The 20,546-nt window shown below is 31.7% G+C and overlaps 1 protein-coding gene across 1 annotated transcript in view; it reads right to left on the bottom strand.

Annotated features, from left to right (window-relative positions):
• Positions 1-20,546, bottom strand: part of LOC129231144 (membrane-bound transcription factor site-2 protease-like) — a 41,615-nt gene that overhangs the window by 7,636 nt on the left and 13,433 nt on the right. Inside the window, exons 3-4 of the mRNA XM_054865392.1 lie at positions 10,561-10,804; positions 8,298-8,411 (exon numbers count right to left, since the gene is read on the bottom strand). Coding sequence (XP_054721367.1) covers positions 8,298-8,411; positions 10,561-10,804 — 358 coding nt within the window. The remainder of the gene's footprint in view (positions 1-8,297; positions 8,412-10,560; positions 10,805-20,546) is intronic.

The following is a 20,546-nucleotide window of genomic DNA, read 5'->3' as shown; positions in this document are numbered from 1 at the left end:
CTCTTTTTAAGACAAATGTACTTATAAAATATCTCTGTTATTTATAAATTAGTTCATAGCCTTAGCACATTATCTCATCCATAATGCTGCTCTTGATTTATAGTTAAAAAATATTAAGTTTATATAATATTCAACGCACATGTCAGCAACCTGTGGTGGATCCACGGGGGGGGGGGGGGGGGGGGGAGCATTGTGGCGATCTACACTTTTTTCCCCAATATGACAAAAGAAATGGGCTACAATTGTGTTTTCAGGACTTTAAGAGTTCTCGAAATACCTCCTGTATGTCATTGATAATGATCTAAATTTTTGCATGTTTTAAAGTTTCAATTTTGACAAATTACAGGGGACAAGATTCCATGAATCCCATCCATGCCTCTAATGCAGTGGTTGGAAAAACTACATTTTTTTGGTAGCGAACTACAACTACAGCTATTTTTTTACAAATGTAGTTAACTACAACTACTTTTTCAAAAAAAGTAGCAACTACAAACTACTTTTGAAATGTAGTCGCTACTTCGCTACTTTTCAAAAAATAAGTATATAAACAAAAATAAAAAAATGAAATAAAATAAAATAAGTAGGTTTAGTGTGTCCCACAAAAAATGAGTCGATTTTTCAAGTTATACCCTCTTATATTTTTCCAGTTATGTCAAAACAATTTGAAAAAATATTTCATATAATTTGTTGAATAACGGCAACCCGTGCCGACTTGCGTTTGAAAGTGTAAACCAGCACTTCTATGCTAGCTCCCCCCCTCCAAAAAAAAAAAAAACTTTTTAAAAATTCGAAATTCCTGTTGATAAAACGTTGCCCCTAAACCCTACTCCCCACATGTACCACAAAAAATATTTATTCAAATTAAAAGTTATTTTGATACCCCACACTTGGCCTAAAAGTTATAATTTTCTTCAAATAATTGATTTTTTTTCCTATTTATCTTTTAAAAATTTACACATGAATTTAAATAAAAAATCAACTTCAAAAATTATTAGCGAGCTTATTTTCAGATCAACATTTTCAAATGAAAACAAAAAAATAATACATTTAAAATGAAAATTCAACTTAACCTTGAAAAAATCCATATCTTTGAGTACTATGTAGAAGACTTCAATATTGCAAGAGAGCAAAAATTTCTATTTAACGCTAATTACCTACTTTACTGTTGATATTTTTCAACTTGGTAATTTCGTAAAATTTACCATAAATTTAAAAAAATATGTATCGAAAAAAAAAATAATTTTTTGAAGAAAGTTATAATTTTAGGCCAAGTGTAGGGGATACCTTAATGTTTTCTAATTTGAATAAATGTTTTTGTGGTGCATGCGGGGTATAGGGAGGCAACGTTTTATCAACAGAAATTTCGAGTTTCTAAATTTTTTTTTTTAATTTGGCACTGGTTGCAGTTGTTCAAATTATATGCAACTTTTTTATAATTGTTTTTATGTAAGCAGGAAAATATAAAAGGGTGTGCGACTTGAAAAATCAATTTTCGATTTTTTGCGGACACCCTAATGCAAACACACACGGTAAGAGGATTGAACGAAAAAAGGTTTAGATTGACAAATTAGCTCATTTGAACATGGAATATTACTAAAAATTATCTATTATTTATTTTTCCCCCAAAAATGTCTGTTATTCTTCTCTTATACAACACTGTAATTCTCGTATTCATTGTAAGCCGGCAAGGGTAATTCAATATCATCCTCATCTCTAACATTTACAGTAGCTTGAAAATTTAAGCTTCACGAAATGTATATATTATATATATTTGTCTTTTCAACTTTAGGTTTGTTCATATAAAATTAACGAAATTTTCAATTCGCAAAATCATCGATATCTTCATTTTCGCGAAAATAAATGTTTTTACAGTGTTGGATCTCTTTGAAGTTTAAAACGTTCATCCACGGGACATTCCCGACAGTCAGAAAAAACAAAGGAGTTACTAAATTGGCGGTTATCGCTAATTTATATATACTTTTCTTTTTAAGTCAAGCTCTATTCAATACAAATTTTGGCGAAATATGAAAATTACAATTGCAAACGAACTAATGGCATCAAACAGATAGAACGTATGGCATCAAAATGATATGCCAGAGGTCATCTTGTATTTTTATAAGTTTTATTTCTCATTGCATCCGTTGATGTACTCGCGTAAGATTTGCACGAGTCAAATTTGTTTGAACCGAATTGTTTCTTAAAAAAAAAAAAAAATCTTTATTAAAAAGTTGTTTTCAGAAATCGCTACAAACTACTATTTTTTTGTAGCGAACTACTCACTACACTACTCTTTTTTAAAAGTAGTGTGCTACACAACAAACTACTGAAAAATGTAGCTACTACAGTAGCGTCGCTACTTGTAGCGTGCTACTTCCAACCACTGCTCTAATGTTACTTAAGTTATCCTCCAATCGCATTTTTAAGGCCAAGTTCTGAAAAATTTCTGAGGGAGGACGATAGAACCTCATTTCTACTAGGATGCATGTAAAAAAAAAAGTTTCTCCTAGATAATGGGACACCCCTCAATATTTTTCGACTTGTGGAAAGTAATATACTGGAAGAATTTTAGCTTTCTATTTCAACTGAAAGAGGGTGCTCAATCTCTTCCCCGAAACTTCATAAGTATGGGGAGGGGGTTTAAAAAATACATTGAACTGAAAAAACAATGCTCCATAATATAATATGCACTAGTAATATGCAAATACATTGCAATAAAATAATTAAGAAAAAAACAGCAGGGGAAATGAAATGTTTTTAAATTTGTGGCATTTTTTATACTACAGCTACTGTTAAATTAAGGGGCCACTGAGCACCCTCTTAAAATTTTAGTAAGAAGCTTAAACTTTTACAGCATAATACTACTAGTAAGTATAAAAAAAATAAGGGGTGTCTTGGACTCTAGCTGAAAAAAAAAATGTTTTTGAAACACCCTAATCTTACCTTAACTTACTTTAACCTTACCCTAACCGTAACATCAAAAAAAAAAAAAGTCACAAATTTTGATTGAGGAATTTCAATATTGACTCATTTCCGGAGGAGGGTTTTGAATCCCATGCCTGTGCCTATTGTTATTCAAGATGTCCTACAATTACGTTTTCAGGGCTACAATTCCAAAAATATTCTTGGGAAGAGTCCTCTGAGCCCCCTTTCCCATAGCAGCATTCACAATTGTCTGAAATTGTGGTATTAGAACTTCAATATCAAATAGATGAAGTTGGGCTCCTGAAACTCTATTCTAACTATTTAAGAGGGCCAAAAATCGCATTTTTAAGACTTAAATTTCGAACAAATTCCGGGGAAATACCTCTGAATTTCCAACTATCAAAAATTGTCTAAATTTATGTTCTTGGCACTTCAATTTGGAAAACTTTCCAGGTGAAATTCCAAATCCAGTTTCTTCCTCTAACATCATAAATGATGGCCTAGAATTTGCACTTTTAAAATTTCAATTTTGAAACATTTCCAGAAGAGGGTTCGAAAGCTCTCCTTCTCCTATCTTCTAACATCATCGAAGAGTGTGTGCAGCTGCATTTTTGGAACTTCAAATATGGTATGGAAACATTTCTGGGGAGGAATTCTGAACCAAATGCATTCTCCTAAAGTCATCAAAGATGGTCTACATTTGCATGTTTAGGAGTTCAATTCTGAAAATTTTACAGGAGAAAGCCCACAAATCTTCCTTTCCCATTTCTTAGTATAACAAAAGATCTTCTAAAATGTTGTTTTTGGAACGTTTGAGAGAGTGACTGGGGAGAGTTCTTGCAGCCAACCTCTTCCTTTCAAATCACCAAATATGGCCAACAATCATGTTTTAAGCCTTAGATCTTGAAAAATTTCTGAATAGACCTCCAAACCTTCCTTTCCTAATATCACCAAAGATAATCAAAAATTGTGTTGAGACAATTGTGTTAGAACAAAATTTTCAGGGTAGAGCCTACAAACACATTTTAAACAGCTTTATCATTTAACAAATCCATAGCTATCTTCAAATTTTACTTACAACTTGAGTTTTTGTAATGATAATTCTCCCGATTATTCATTCTCAATAATGTTTCAACCATTCTTTAACAAGGAAAAAAGTGCAATTGAGGACCTAAATGATAAGTGAAAAAAAGCTTCTGAGTCCCTGAAATCGAACCCTCTCTCCCCCCCCCCCTCCTCTATATGAAGGACGTTAAGAAAGTTCTGATTTTAAATAAAAAAAAGAACAAGCATAGCAAAGAAACGAAATTAATTGCACAAAAATCTATCACCCTAACCCTATTTTCCTACACCATAGCTTCTGTGATTTTCCAAGCATTTGTAATAGCACGGTACCAGTTTTTTTGTATACCCTCTGTGTAGATTGTTGCCCCCGGGTAGTCAACCATGAGGTAACATGTTTTTTGAGCTCATCATCACTGTAGTACTGTCGAGTAAAGACTTTAGATGCCAAAACAAATGAAAGTTGTGGGGATTGTGGTCGTGGCTGTGCGGATTCTCAAAAGCGTCCCAGCTAAAGCCCTATAAAAGTCCTCATCAAGTCCTACACAAGCTGTAACATTCTATGAATAGTTTAAGAAAAATTTGCAAAATGCTATGACAAATGCTTGAAAATCAGGGGAGTAATGTCGAAAAATAGTGAAGGGGTGGTAGATTTTTGTGCAATCAATTTCTTTGCTCTATTTCTACTTTTTTTTTATTTCAAAACAGAACTTACTTTCCGAGCGTCCCTCCCATAATGCATTAGTCAGACACACCTCCCAAAATGTTTAACTGGAGCACTGTTAGCAACGTAATGTTTAACTCATTACCTTTGTGATTTTCCTTTTAAACAATTTCAAATATTTTTTAATGGAATTCTGTAAGTAATTAAGCAAGCATCAGTTATTATCTAGACAATTCATGTAAGTTTATTGCGAAATTGTATTTTATTGTCTCTTATAAAAGTAGGTTTAAAGTAGTACATGATTTGTTGAAAAATAATATTTTCCAAATTGAAGGACTTTGTTTGCATGTGCATGTGAGCAATTCAGCAGAATATTACAAACTCTGCAATATTATGCATGCACAATTTGCTGAACTTACTTTTGCATCACACAATGATTCAACTCGAACAGTAAAAAATAAATTGAGTTAACACAAAATGTCACAGTGATTGTGACATCAGTATTAAGTCAAGAGCAAATAATTGCTTTTTAAAAATGTATTTGCAATTTAACTAGACATATTTCATGTTATAGCTTTTCTAAATAAAAATAAAGGACATGTACCATTTCATCAGAATATTGAAAACATACATGGCGCATCCTGTTTGGCCCACAGCAATCATGATGTTTTGTACCTAAAAAAATGCACTTTTGTAATTTTTGAAATTATGTTCCAAAACTTTTTTAGAAGTTTTAAATATAAACTTGTTGACTGAACCCCATCCTTCTTTACAAAACACATTAAAAAAAACTGAAATTTAATCCAAGACATAAATTGAAAACACCATATTGTTTTAGCAATTTCCAGAAATTTTACATCTTTAAAATAAAATTAACTGTTTTAAAACTATATATAATAAAATACAAGTTGTTAAAGCATGAGTTTACAAAAAAAAGTGCATAAACTTGTTTTAAGGTTGCAAGAAAAATCCTTTTTTCAATGCAGAAAATGTTCCGAGCTTCCAACAGATAGCAACAATCAAAGTCATCTGCATTTCTATATAATCTGGCACGGATTTTGTGTGTAGCAGCATTTACAGTTGAAGAAAATGACTGTAGAAATCAAGTATAGTTATAATATTAGGGACTATGCAAAATTTGAAAGCTACTGACTTTTTTTTAAAGCTGAGTTTCATAAACTAATTATAAATACAAAAGCAGAAATATCAAATACATTCAAAATATGTAAAACTAACTTAAAAAGCAAAGTATTTCAAGGTTTTAGAAGATATTCATTTAATAAATGTGCTCATTCTATTATTGCTCAAAATCTATGTTATGAAAAGATTATCATCAGAGAAGCTTTTAGTTTGCTAAAAATCAAAATGGGAGAAAGAAACATATTTAACTAAAAATTTGTTTCATGCATTGTTCTTGTTTGAAATAGAACTAGTTTTACATTTCTACTTCTTTTTTTTTCTTTAGAATCACAATAGGATAATCAATTACTGTACTATAGTTTTCTTGATAGTATAGTTTACTCGTGTTGAAGAAAATTTTAAGAATTCATGAACTCCTACTATTACAGAGAGACAATTTATAATAATTTCTACCAGCACTACATTTGAGCTCAGTTGAATTTAAAATCTATTAATTAAATAATTTTTGAATTACCTTCTATCTCATAACTAAGTTCAAATAATTTTAAAAGAGTCATAGGTATTTAACCTAATCCTAAGACTACTTTACCCTATCTCATATAAAATTTAATACTAGATAATGTATTCAAAAAAAAAAAAAAAGATTTGAATTTCAGTGAGGAAGTACTTTTGAAACATGTGTAAAGTTTTCTGCATAGTCAATTTGATGAAAATTGTGTTGACCAAAATCTCAAAGAGAAGGTAAACGAGTTGCTGCAATTTCAAAATATTGCATAAGCAAACAAATTGGCTGCCTCCTCTAGTTAATCAAAACAGCTGTCAATAATGTGATTTAGAATGTAAATTTTAATTTTTAGTAGTTGAAAGATAAAATAGAAGTTAGCCCATCAATTCAAGTATTCATTTCAAATCTATAACCTTTCATTTAATGCATAACATCTTCATAACACCGAACTCTGAAAATTATATGCACCGAGTTAATTACTCAAAAACTAAAATAGAAGTTGAAACACCAATTCAAATATTCATTTCAAATCTATAACCTTTCATTTGATGTATAACATCTTCATAACACCCGACTCTGAAAATTATGTGTGTACCAAATTAATTACAATATACTCTCGATATCTCAACTTCTATATCGCGAAAACCTTGATATGACGAAAATTTATTTTCCCCCTTGATTTTGCGCATTTATCCAATGCTATTTTTCATTCTTATGTCAAACAGTTTTAATCAAAACTTTGTTATGTCGAATATTTTTAAAAGTCAAACGAATTTTTTTCGGAAAAATTGCAGTTTATTGTTTTGATGCAACTTGAATGTTTCCATAAAAATTTCTTACACCCTTCATTATTTCTCTCAGGGGTTATGAATGATTTGGAGAAGCTTTTCTACTGTCACTTTCATTCCAAAGCCTGGGGGTGTCAATAAACCCTATAAACCTACCTAAAGCTTTTCGCCCCCTTCTCACGCCATTTTATTGGACCTTTCGACAGTATTTCCACGTCTGTAAAAAGGGGAGATAAACGGAAAATCCCTTTAGAAACAGAGGGAATGGTGCAATCTTTTCTTTTGTCCTGGGGTGCTCGAAACTCATTTGAAACCGTTCTGCAACTTGGTAATCCAAATCTTTGATAAGTTTAGTCATCCTAAATTACTAGGTTTTGCTACTTCACTAGAGCATTCTTTTTTTCTCTATTATTTTTGGCTCATTTTAAAAATTAAAATTTTTATTATTGTATTAAGACACTTTTTTCAACTTTCATTACACATTTCCACTTATTTTTAACTATCGTGACTAAATTTTAGAATGTTATTTAATTACTCGATATTAGTTATGATTTTGTTATCTCAAAAAACTCTATTTCTTTTAACTGTCCCTTCCATTTTGTGATATTGAGTGTATACTATAGTTACTCATCTATTCTAAAAGGAAAACACAGTACTAGCTTCAAGGAAAATTAAATTTGAATTAAAAGCAAAATTAGAACTTTTGTTTGCTTGTATAAGTATTTCTTTACACTGTGTCTAATGCTTGTCCAACATAAAATAAGACATGCACTTTTTCTACATTCTAGTAACTGAAAAGAAAAGTCAAATAAACCCACTATTTAATGCTCCTCATCATTGCTCATAAGAAGGATTTGAAACTGGTTTAAATAGCAGAAAGAGAGACATTTCGTAAAGGATAAACTTTTAAGTTAAAGTTAATGAGATAAAATATTCATAATTCCAAAAAAAAAAAAAGAAAGAAAAGAAAAAGCAATTACATAGGAAACCAGAAACATTACAAGTTCAGACATTCAATCTCATTTTAAACTTTAAATAGAAATGAGAAGAAATAATGGAAACAAAATTTTTTTTCAAGCACATGGTTTTTAATTATAGATAGAACATAGATACATTTTTAAAAAATTGAAAGTAAAAAATAATTACTACCTTCCTCAGCAATATTTCTTTGTGAGATAAAGCTCCTAGGTACACAGTAGCCTCTTTGTTTATTCACAGAAATTATTGTTAGACATTTTTCCCATGATACAATATCGGTAACAGGGCAGTCATTAATGGAAAAAATTTGGTCTCCAGCTTTCAACCCTGCAGTACTTCCATTGATATTGTTCTAAAATGAAATAAGTGATATCAGCACTTAAGAAATACAATTGAACTCACTTATAATGAGGGCAAAAGGACAGTAATGTATTTGATTTGTATAACCAAGCGCCCGTAAAAAAAATGGGGTTGTGAAAAAAACCATAAAAATTCATATCAGCTTTTCCAGATTTTTTATATCTGTACAATGGCAGAGGAGTTGGTTCTTTCGCTTTGAACTATCTTAATGTCTCCCTCTTGGGTTATTGTTTTATGAGATATACTAATGTTTCGGAAAACATTGTCATTTGCACCTTTGAAAAAAGTATGAACCTTTTCTGCGTATCAAAAGTAATCGACTGCATTGAGGGTGGTCCTGCTTGAAAATCTTCATATTTGTCTTTGTTGACATAGCTTTCAGTATATTTTTTCATATGTTTTAGCTTGAATTTGAAGAACAATACATTCTTTGAAGTAAGTTTCTTGGAAGTGAGAAATAAGTGACAATAAGCATAAGCATATAATTTTCAAATACTTCTCCACTCCAAAGCTTAAAAAGGGTTACGGGGATTTATGACTCCATCGCTAAATTTTGTTGACTTCAGAATGATTAAGAAATTTTCCGAGAAAGGATAGGCTGAGTTGGAAGTTAATGAAAGTTTTATGAATCACAAAGTATAACTCACTTTGAGTGAGGTTTGCTTGTGTTAAAAGCAAGTCATGCTCCCATGAATTTAACATTGAACTAGTCTAGTATTTTTCATTTCATCATCGAATTGGGACTTGTTATAAGAGAGTTTGATTGCAGGACAATAAAAATGTATGCTAATCAATACATTTCCTGTTGGTTCTTGTTTTGGCGGTCTTTGCAATATTTGGGGGAGGGGGGTGCTTTTGCTCTTAGGGGATGGCAACCCCTGTATAATCCAAAAGATATCTTTAAAAGATCACAAAGTCAATACCAATCAGCAAGGTATAAAAATTTTACTGCAAAATATGTCATAGTGCAGTATTTTTTAGCATTAAATGCCTGATATAGTATTATAAATTTTCTTGCATAATAGTCACAAGGTAAAAAATTTTTAGAAAAAAATATGACTAATTTGTGAGTAAGTATAGTAAACTTTTGAAAAACTTTTCTGATACTTTCATGGTTTACAAATATCCTGGACTACATTGAGAACTCAAAGGGAATGTGGTGCAAAGTGAAATAGCGGGACAAAGTGAAACGGTGAAATATTTGTGCTGCCTTTAGCACCACATATCTGGTAATATTTTAACTATGTAGTAGCAACGTGTAGTCTATTCCAGTAGAGAAAAAAATAGGGATGAAGATTAAAGCATCTGATAATATAGGAAATTTTCAAAAATTGATGCTCATATTGTAATATTTTCTTGTAAGTCAAAAATTATTTTTTAAATTATGAAATGATAAAGTTTTTGCTGTTAACATTTAAATTATTAATTGGGACATTCTAATATTTGGTGCAGAATTTATTTAGTTAGTTAATATTAAGCTTATTTCTATTTTAAATGTCTTGTACAGTTAGTCAAGTACATGCAAAACAAAGTGGATGTGGCAAAGTGAAATAGTTTATTTCCTTTACTCGCTCAATCATTTACTAAATCACTTACATATTCATTCATTAATATACTCTTTTACATTCCTTCATTTTTTACATTCTTTCATTTAGTAGTTCTTATTTATTCATTCATCCAATACTTTTCTTATTCATTCACTCTTTTAATCACTCATTTATTTACTTTCCATCATATATTAATTTAATTATTCGTTGATTGTTTCATTAGGTTTTCATTCCTCCATTCAACCTTTTATTTACTGATTCATTTAATCAAAAATATTTTCTATAAACGAATAGAAAATAATTCATTAAATGCAGGTTTATTACAAAATACAATGTTCTTTCGTTATGTACTTTAATTTTCAAAACAAATTTCCAATTTGTTCCATTTGAAAAAGCACGATTACAACTATTTCACTTTGCCCCCCATTTCCCTATATGGACAGGGACACATAAAAACATCAGTTAAAGCAATGCTATAACATAACAAATAAGAAAATATTTTCTTAAAAAACTACAGTAAAACCTATCAACATTTTAAATATACATTGAAATGAAACATTAAATTTTAAAATAAAATATCAAATTGTGACTTACTTCAGCTCTTAAAACTGTAACACCCTGACCATAAGAATAAATTGGTAATAAAAGATAAGGACTGGATATTAGCAGAACAGCAGCTATTATGCTCAATACAACATTATGCCATACACCAGCAGCATAAATTCGAAGCTTTTGCCAGTCTGAGAGACTCATTAATTGCTCACGGTTCAAATTTGTAAATGCCCAAGGAAAGATGACTAAAACACCACAACCATAGCTTTCAACATTAACTTGTTCCCTAAAATAGAAAAAAAATTAAAATTAATATCTTAGTTTGTTGAGAAATGTTATAAGAACATTACATTACAGTTAGGATTAGAATAAAACAAGATTTATAAAACTTATGAACTGATTGACACCATTAGCGCTAATGTAATTATCTTGATCATCACCACTCTAAAGCTAAAAATATCTGTAGCTTTTGTTGCTACGCTCTTTGCTCATGGAATGAAACTATTACGACCTTTTATGAAGTAACAGGGTTTATACTCATTTTTAAAAGTGAAAATTAAGGACTTTTTAAGGACTCGAAAAATTTTAAGGACTCATCAGAAATTATAAGATAGCTTTAGGTACACTATTTCAAAGTTTTTCAGGTGGCCAGGGGCAAAGAAATAGATATATATTATATATACACATATGAAAAATCTATAACATTGTTTCCAAAAAGCAGGGAGAGGCACAATTGACTTGGATGTCTCATTATCAATGAATAAAATTTTTAAATTTCATACATCACCAGTTCTCCTCTAGCATCATTAGAAACTGGAAGTAGAAGAGCAGTCTGACACTCAGTGAAACCGGATATTTTAAGGACGAGGTCGCTAATTTATAGGGACAGTAACTGCAATCAAGAGAACTAACTCTACATGAGCTTGAGCTTGAATAAGAGAATATTGCTGCATAATGCATAGTGTATACCATACTGAAATGGCATAAAATTGTTCATTGAACAGAATTTATTAGAATTCTATAATGCAAGAATTTCAGAAAACTTCTAGTATAGTGCATGTAGAATAATGTTATTACATACCTCTTTGCTGCGACAGCATGGCCACATTCATGAAAAATTGAACACAATACGGCAACAAAAAAGAAAATTATCAAATCAGAAACTGGAAAAGTATAACCAGGAATCTATGAAAAACAAAATAATAATTTCAAATAAATCTCACTAACATTCAAAAACTTTAATTCATGCATAAAGTTTTAAAAAAATTGAGAAAGTGCCATGTAAAAGCAAACATGTCCACTTTAAAAAACTTTCAGGAATACACGAAAAACAAGGATTTATTCAATGTTAGACTTTTCACAAACAAAATGTTAATATTGTTCAGTTTGTACCTAATGTTGATATATTACATCATGTTTCAATAGAAATATGCTAATTATATTGGATGTGTTCTTTTTTGCTTGAACTAGGTAGGGAGATGTTCTCTTTTGCCTGGACAATTTGTTTTCACAATTTATTTAGTAACCCCCCCCCCCTCCAAAAAATTTTTAAAAAATAATATACGGCCTGGTAGTTTCAGTTTCAAATCAAATTTGTTGCAATAGCTGCAAACATCACTAGAGGGTGATTTAAAGCCAATGTTAAACTTGCAAATACTCTACGAAATATAAACGTTTTTACTTGCATTGTTACATCAACACAGTTGTTGTATAACTTGAAAAGCTATGCAATATTAAAATCAGAATAATACAAATAAATTCTCTTCAACTTTTTGCAATTATAATGACTTTCTCGTCCTTTCAGCTTTTTCAAAACATAATTTTTCCCCCCTACAGATTTTCTGCTAGATCGATCACCACCACAATCATTCTTTAGACTTTGATTTGTAATCAACTTTTTAGCTATAGTATTACTTAACCTTCTTGGTTTCAATTGAGTAAGATGCATGAAAAATGTTATACACACTGGAATTACATTTCCGTTACTGTTGAAATGCTAGAGTTAACTTTGAATCCATGTGTGCATAGTTGGAGTTACATGACTAAACTACAGCTTCCCATTGGCTGAAGCAGACAGCAGTGGCTCTGTTCTTGTTTGCCTAAAACACATGTATGGATAGGTTCTTTTATGCACAGAACATCAATTTTCAAAGCTCTAAAATACGTGTCTGAAATAAACTACACTACCTTATAGGAATGAGGCTGATAAATAAAAATCAGTCATTACCTCAATTTCATATTTTTGTGGATATGTTTGCTTTTGCGTGGCACCTCAATTGCTGCTTTTTTGTAGGAAAGTCCCTACATCACATACCCTCACAAGCAGTTAGTATGAACTGCATTTATTTACATTGGATTATTTTGTCAACCCAATTAGGCAAGTGTCCAGTTTCATATTGAAGTAAATTTTTGAGGACTATGCTCAGGCCTGTCATTTCCAATATTTCCGGGGGAGTGGGGGACAGCGCAAAGACTAGGCTGAAATTAGCTCCATGCTGCCCCTAAGCAGATTTGAAGTATAACACCCCCCCCCCCCCCCACACACACTCAGAGAAGCAAAATTTCCTTGACTGAAAAAGATACAAAAAAGTGCTTCCGAAATTTAAACTGTCAAGCTTATGAAAATATGCTGACATTTCATATTTAGCAGGGGCGCTCCAATGGGAGGTCACAGTGATCTCCCAAAAAATTCCTTTTTAGCAAATCTTGCTGATGATTCGGCAAATTTAGAGATAATATTACAATATACAGATTACTTTTTCTTTTTTTAAATTTTTAAAATTGTTTTTTAATGATGCCTAATGTTCCTTCTCATTAGATGTTATGTACGTATGTATGATATGTGTGTAAGCTCGTGTTTTATCATTCAGTAAAATTAGAATACTAATCCACCCAAAAATTTTAGTTTGATGTGCCTCTGTTTATATTATTTAATTTTGTACATCATTCATGGCTCAAGTACTGCTCTTGGGCAGGCTATTAAACAATTCACATTTAAGAGCAATTTAAATAATATTTACAATATGTATATTTATTTACAATGATCAGTTATAGAGCATGGTTATCATTTTTTCATGGCCCCATAGTTTCATAAAACATGTTCTCTTTCATTCTTTAAGGTTTTAAAACATTTCCTTCCTCAACAGTTGACACCAGCAAGACACAAGCTATAGTACAGCTTGAGGACTTAGTATTTTCCAGGGATGATGTTTTACTTCATTTGAAAAAAATTAAAGAGACTAAGGCTCCAGGACCAGATAATATTTATCTGAAAATTTTAGTTGAATGTGCAGAGGAATTAGCAGATGTAGTTGTAAATATTTTCCATTCTTCTTATAACTCTGGGACAGTGCCAGAGGATTGGAAAACTGGCTAAAACATTACACCGCTCTTCAAGAAAGGGTCTAAAGGGAGTGCGGGAAATTATAGACCTGTGAGTCTAACTTCGGTGGTTTGCAAAATTTTTGAAACATAGATAAAAACTAAGATAGTAAATTTTTTTGAGTAATAATCTATTGACTAGTTTTCCGTATGGTTTCAGGAAAGGAAAATCTTGTGCAACTAATTTATTACATTTCTATGACAAAGTTACCATGGCTTTAGGCAACAAGGAGCTTGTAGATGTTTACATTGATTTTCAAAAAGCTTTCGATAAGGTACCGCATATTGCTCTACTTAGCAAATTAGCTGATATAGGAATAGGAGGGAAAATTTTCATTAGGGTAAAAAACTGGCTGATTGGAAGGAAACAAAGGGTAGTTCTAAGGAGAAATTATTCTAAATGGAATGAGGTTTTAAGCGGGGTTCCTCAAGGATCAGAGTTAGGGCCTGTTTTGTTCATTGTTTTTATGAACGATATTCATAGAAATGTTTCTGGAAACATGAATTGTTTTGCTGATGTCAAAGTTATGGGAATTGTAGAAAATGAAGAACAAGCAAATCAGCTGCAAGAGGATCTAGATCATATTACGGAGTGGGCCGATAAATGGGGTATGGCTGTTAATGTTGGGAAATGTCAAGTGCTACATTTAGGGCATGGAAATAAGTGTACAAGTTATTATTTGCAAGGTTCAGTCATTAGTCAGGCAGACAAAGTTACTGATCTGGGCATATTAATAAGTCAGGATTTAAAGTTTAGTCAACACAGGGCAGCATAGCTAGTAACAAAGCCAATAACATAGCTGCCAACCTAAAGATTAAAAAAAATAGGAGCACCGAAAGGAAAAAATAGGAGCAACGAGGGTTAAAATAGGAGCACGAAATTGTGGCCTGTGCTAAGCCTTCCTTCTGTACCATAAGCTTCTATAAGTTTTAAGCACCATTATAATGCTTTTCTGAATTTTCATGTTCGATTTTCAGCAAAACTACAACCAAGATTAAAATAAAATAATTTTACCCCCCCAAAAAAAGCATCGTTACGTAGCTACATATTGAAAAGTAAAAAGACATTGCAATAAACATCTTATTCCGTTTTTGGAAACTAGGTCATTAAAAGAGACTTAAGTCACTTAAGTACTTAAATCTCACAAAATGACCAAATATTGTGACTAAGTCAAAAATTAGGATAGAAATGTTTGAACTTGTTGCATACAAATAACTTAAAATCCTCATGAAACTACAATTTAATTGAAAATTGCTTCCAAAGCAGTGAGGATAAGATGAAATTTTAAATAGTATGATTTTTTTCATTTCTCAAGAAAATTATTTAAAATATTTTTTTAAAAAAATTGTAGCACATTTTACTTTACTTTAATGATTTTTCAGTTAAGAAAAACACCCGAATCTGCTTCGTCTTTGAAAACTTAGGCGCTTAGCATCGTCGACTTCCATCTTGTGAATGACCAAACATGGCGGCGATGTTTTACACGCGTGCAGCCGAAATGCTCGATCAAAAACTGATGTTCTCCGGCGCACCCGTCAGTGTTTATCCTGACACGAATGCTTCCAAAGCATCAAATTGTCTTCCCTTTTGTTGAGTTTGTATATAAGTCCTGCCTTTAAGGATAAGGAAATTTCTTGTGAAATCGATAAGTGAAGAAAAGTCGAAAAATCGGAGTTTTTTAGAATAAATCGGATTTTCGGAGTACGCAATAAAAATCGGAGAAACTCCGGGAAAAACGGAGCACTTGGCAGCTATGCAATAAGATGCTTGGGTTTATCAATAGATCTATTTTAAACAAATCTAAAGAAGTTCTTCTACCCTTATATAGAAGTTTGGTAAGACCTCATTTGGAGTATGCTGTTCAGTTTTGTCTCTTTATCTTAAGAAAGATATTAATGTATTGGAAAGAGTTCAACGGCGGGCTACAAGCCTAATAAATGGACTTTCTCATTTAGACTACGATTCCAGGCTTACAATGCTAAAAATGTACTGTCTTGAGCAAAGAAGAGACTGAGGGGACATGATTCAGTTGTTTAAATTTATCAAAATGAAAGATGTTAACAGGCTAAATTTTCTCACGGAAAGCAAGACAAGGGGACATTGTTTTAAGCTATTTAAATACTAGGTGAACATGGATATTAGGAAAAATTATTATTTTAGCAGGGTAGTGGAACCTTTGAACAGCTTACTGGAAGAGGTGGTAATGAGCAAGGGAATAGATAGTTTTAAGAGGGCCATTGATCTTCACTGGGGGGTTGTAAATTGACTAGGATCAACCTAGCTGGGCCCAGAGACTGTTGCTGGTTGTCACATTGTATTTGTATAATGGCAAAGCAGATGAATTACTGAAAAATTATATAGACATGAGTTAGACCTATAAGGGAAAATGTAATGATAGAAAATGGGAAGATAAACAGTAACCGAGATTTGCCTCGAATGCTAATCATGTTAGTATGTTTCACATAGAACAGCATATATTTTCAGAATAAATTAACTAATTCTTTTGTAGTTTTATGTTTTGTCATCGTTTGCTCAAAAAGACATTTAGATTTTATAAAAAAAAAAGGAAATGATTACAGTCTGAATTAATTCCGTTACATTTTTTAAAAAGTTACGTATTTGTGCACTTCTGATCAAAACCATGCTTTGAAATCAAAACTCTAGCTTAATTATTTAATATATACATAGCTGTATATTTGATGAGCACTGAACTTAAAAAGTCTTGTGCGTTAACAATTTTATCAGTTGTCATTGTCATTTATAACAGCATCTTTACCGCGTGATTTATTTTTTCCACTACAAATCAAGGATTTGAATAATTTCCTCTGTTATTATGTTCAATCACTTGTGTTTTTACCACTCCTCATAGTTCAATGGTATTTCATTAGTAAACTAGCTTATTACCCGGCGTTGCCCGGGTGCTTTTCAATGTAACATATCTTTTAGATAACCAAATGAATGAATTCTATCTAAATGAGAGTAAAAAATTGCATTCGCACTACTCTCTAGGCTCAAATCTTCAAAAGGCTTTCCATAGTACAGAAAATCAAGCATTTGCCGAAAAAGTAGCATCAACTTGAAGCGAAAAAGTATGAGGCACGTTGTCTAGGATCTGTAGTGTCCACTGGTACGTTGTCTGAGGTTGAATCAGAAGGGCGGTACATAAATTGTCTTAATGCAAAGACAAATGATTGTGTTTTGCATATCTTGTGGGACAACCTTTTATGTGATGCTTCGAAAGAAAAGCGTTGTGCCGCCTTTGTAGGTTTTGCTTTCCCCAAGACTTAAAAAAATGCAACGGTACTTTTCACGTACATTTTATTCGAAAATAAATCATTGAATGTTTCCTTAAAAAGAGTCGTGAGCTTACAAAAAAAAAAAAGGCAATTCCTATTATCAGGCAAAAATATATACAAAATAGTCTTCTTGGACACAGTTACAATATTTTCAGATTAATTTAAAATCATCCACAATGTCCAAAAGCTAAACAGATAGTCCACCATACGGAAAATAAAGAATTCATTCAGTATTGTTAATAGACGATAACGCTTCGTTTTACGGATTTTCCGGCGGTGTTTTTCGAATGAAGGTATCAAGTGATACGTTATTTTGTATGTTTTCAGGCAAGCACATTTCGCAGAAAAAGTTTGCTTATTATAAAAAACTTTACAAAATGTGTCTGCTTGCTCTTAACATGGAGATTTAGTGCCAAACCATAGAGTAAAATTGGATAAGTAACTTCCCTAAAAAGACGCACGTCAGCTACATTTTATTTTCTTATATTGACGATTGACGTCAAATTTCTATTTTCGTAGGTAAAAATGATAGTTAGAGAGTAAAATTAATGTCTTGTAACGATTTGAAATTTGTCAAGATTTAAGTTCTAGTTCAAATTTTTAAAACCTAATGCTTACCGTAAATGTTATACATGATATCTCACACTGATACAGGTAGAGAGAGCACGTATTTAAGTTTGCTGCTTTAGACAAATTATTCCTTAGAGAACACCAAAATTTTAATTTATTGAGACACAGTCGTCGTGAGTGGTGGGAATGGGTCCACTGACTACATTACAGTTGTTATTTTAAGCTATGTAAAACAATAAAAATGGAAGTAGGTGGACGTGAACTTATTGAATGAACTATTTAAAAACCGTCAATTAAACTGCGTTATAGAGAAAGAAGTAAGCGTGCGCATTTTGGTCACTATCCGCGTTAGACTTTTTAAAAAAATTATTTGCAGGCCATGAAATTAAAAATAAACATCTTATTTCTACCTACAACGGTATAATAGACAAATCTTTTGTTTATATCTTGCAGAATCTTGTTGCATATTTTGTTCCCCTTATCCATAGCTTAAAAGCAAACGAAATGTATTTCACGTTTTGAAACGTAGTTTAAAAATTTTAAACTTAAATGATTGAAATTTTTCTGATCCATGAATTTAACCCAAAACTTTCTCCTAAATATTGTTCTTAGTCCCCCTCTCAGCAGCAAGAAGAATTACATTTTTGAGTGAAACCAACTGAGCAAGTAATATAAAGCTATCTATATCGAAAATAGTTACATCTCAAATGCATTTATAGCACTTGACTGCTCTTATGACTTGTTGCTCGTGATAGAAAACGGAAATCTCACTGAAGATTGCAATCTCTTGAAGTTTAAGAAAGGTCCATTGTGGTTACATGTGAGATACAAAGTGTTTTACCTTATCCCTATACTGTTAAAGAGAGTTTAAGCTATTTACAGTGATAATTTTCCATATATATCTCAGAGCACTTCTTCAATGATGGTTGAAATGTTTAGTGGTAGCTATAAACTTCCAATAATTTTCGATTGTTTACAATAGCAGTTATCGTACTGAGCTTTGTAATTGGAAATGCAGTTTTGTTCAACTTATTTCACGATGTCGGTGAAGATGCTTCATCAGGTGCATTATTACTCAAGCGTTAAGGTAATATAAAATTTCAAATGAAAAAATTTGTTTATATAAAAAACATAGCAATTTTTTGCAGTTTAAAACAGTTTAAATTTAAATTAATATTTATTTGCATTTTTTCCAAACTTTAAACTCCAACCCTCCCAAACTGTATGAATTCCGCCAAATTATATTTCCGTGCAGTTTTGCGGATAAAAAAGGTGCACAACCTTTAATTTTAGCACACAATGGGAATCCTAGTATAGTAGTTTATGTGCATTAAAGATACGTCATGCCCCCCCCCCCCCCTTTGAAAGACAAATTCCAGCTACGTTACTATGCACAAAAATGAATATTTTGCAATTTATTTGCTATATTAGTATTTTTTACCCTTGTTCTTTGATGATGATAGCCTGGAGCGGTTTAACTTAGTTGAACCGAATTCGGTAAAGATCCGACGTAAATCATGGAACAGTATAAAGAACATATGCATGTTGGTTTTAAGGACCATACAACATTAAATTGTTAAAGCTTGTACACGGATAATGTATGAATTATTGATACCCAACTAATTTTAGTATTTTCTGGGCTGTTCATGTAGGAAATACCGATCTATAATTTCGTTTTACCATTCTGCTATGGAAATACCAAAGCAAGCAGAACCGTCGGAGACCGCAATGCATTCCTGCTTTGCAGAATGCTAACCAAAAAACGCTGAACAGCATTTCGCTATTGTTTGGTTTTCTTGCCAAACATGCTCGACGCTTGTAGCAAATCGGCATTAACGGCCAACGTTGAGAATACCTTTAGTGTTGATTGTATTTAAAATATCCCCTGGTTGTTATAAGTTGCTAATCATTTTCATTTGCTTCGAACCAAGGTTCACAAATTTAACGATTACAGTTTATCTTTGAAGAGACTTCATTTAGGGCATTTTTTATAGGCTTTTCATTCAGACCAAACTCATAACAATATGAAAATTCGTTATGTCGAAAACAGCCCGTTTATGATTAAAAATATAAACTTTAACCTCTTTGAATCTTTTTTAAATTCCCAAAACCAGCATATATGAATTCTTGAGCAATAATTTACCTCTGTGCCAAATTTGGAAGAAATCCGACTAAAACTGGATTTGTATAAGGAACATACACACATACCCACACCCACAAACATACATCCATTTTTATACATATAGATTATTATATATATATATATATATATATATATATATATATAGATACATGTAAGGAAAGCCTTGACCACACCCCTCCCTTTGAAAGATAAATTCCGAATGCGCTATTGTACATTACTATAATTATTTTGCACTTTATTTGCTTTATTAGTACCTTTACCCCTGCTCTTTGACAGCCTGGAGCGACTTCTATTAAACCGAATTAGGTTATCAGTTATAGTTGAACCGAATTACTTAAAGATTCGACGTAAATCAAGGAATAGTATAAAGAAAATTTACATATTGCAAATTGGTTTGATAAGGATCATAGAACATTAAATTAAATTTCTGTTGCAAGGATGAAATAGATGTGGTTTTAATAAAAGTAGTCTAATGCTGAAACAGTCGAAGATGGTAGGTCAATATTGAATGCATTATTACCTTACTCATGTTTGTATTTTCTCTGCTATTAACGGGTAAAACACTGATAAAAAAATACACGAAACCTTACTGTTGTGGATTTTATAATTAAACAATATTTAAAAATTATAATTAAAC

This window comes from Uloborus diversus, chromosome 10 (assembly GCF_026930045.1).
Source record: "Uloborus diversus isolate 005 chromosome 10, Udiv.v.3.1, whole genome shotgun sequence".
NCBI classification, from domain to species: Eukaryota; Metazoa; Arthropoda; class Arachnida; order Araneae; family Uloboridae; genus Uloborus; species Uloborus diversus.
Note: the sequence above shows the minus strand (reverse complement) of the source record. Positions and strands in the feature narration are given on the sequence as shown.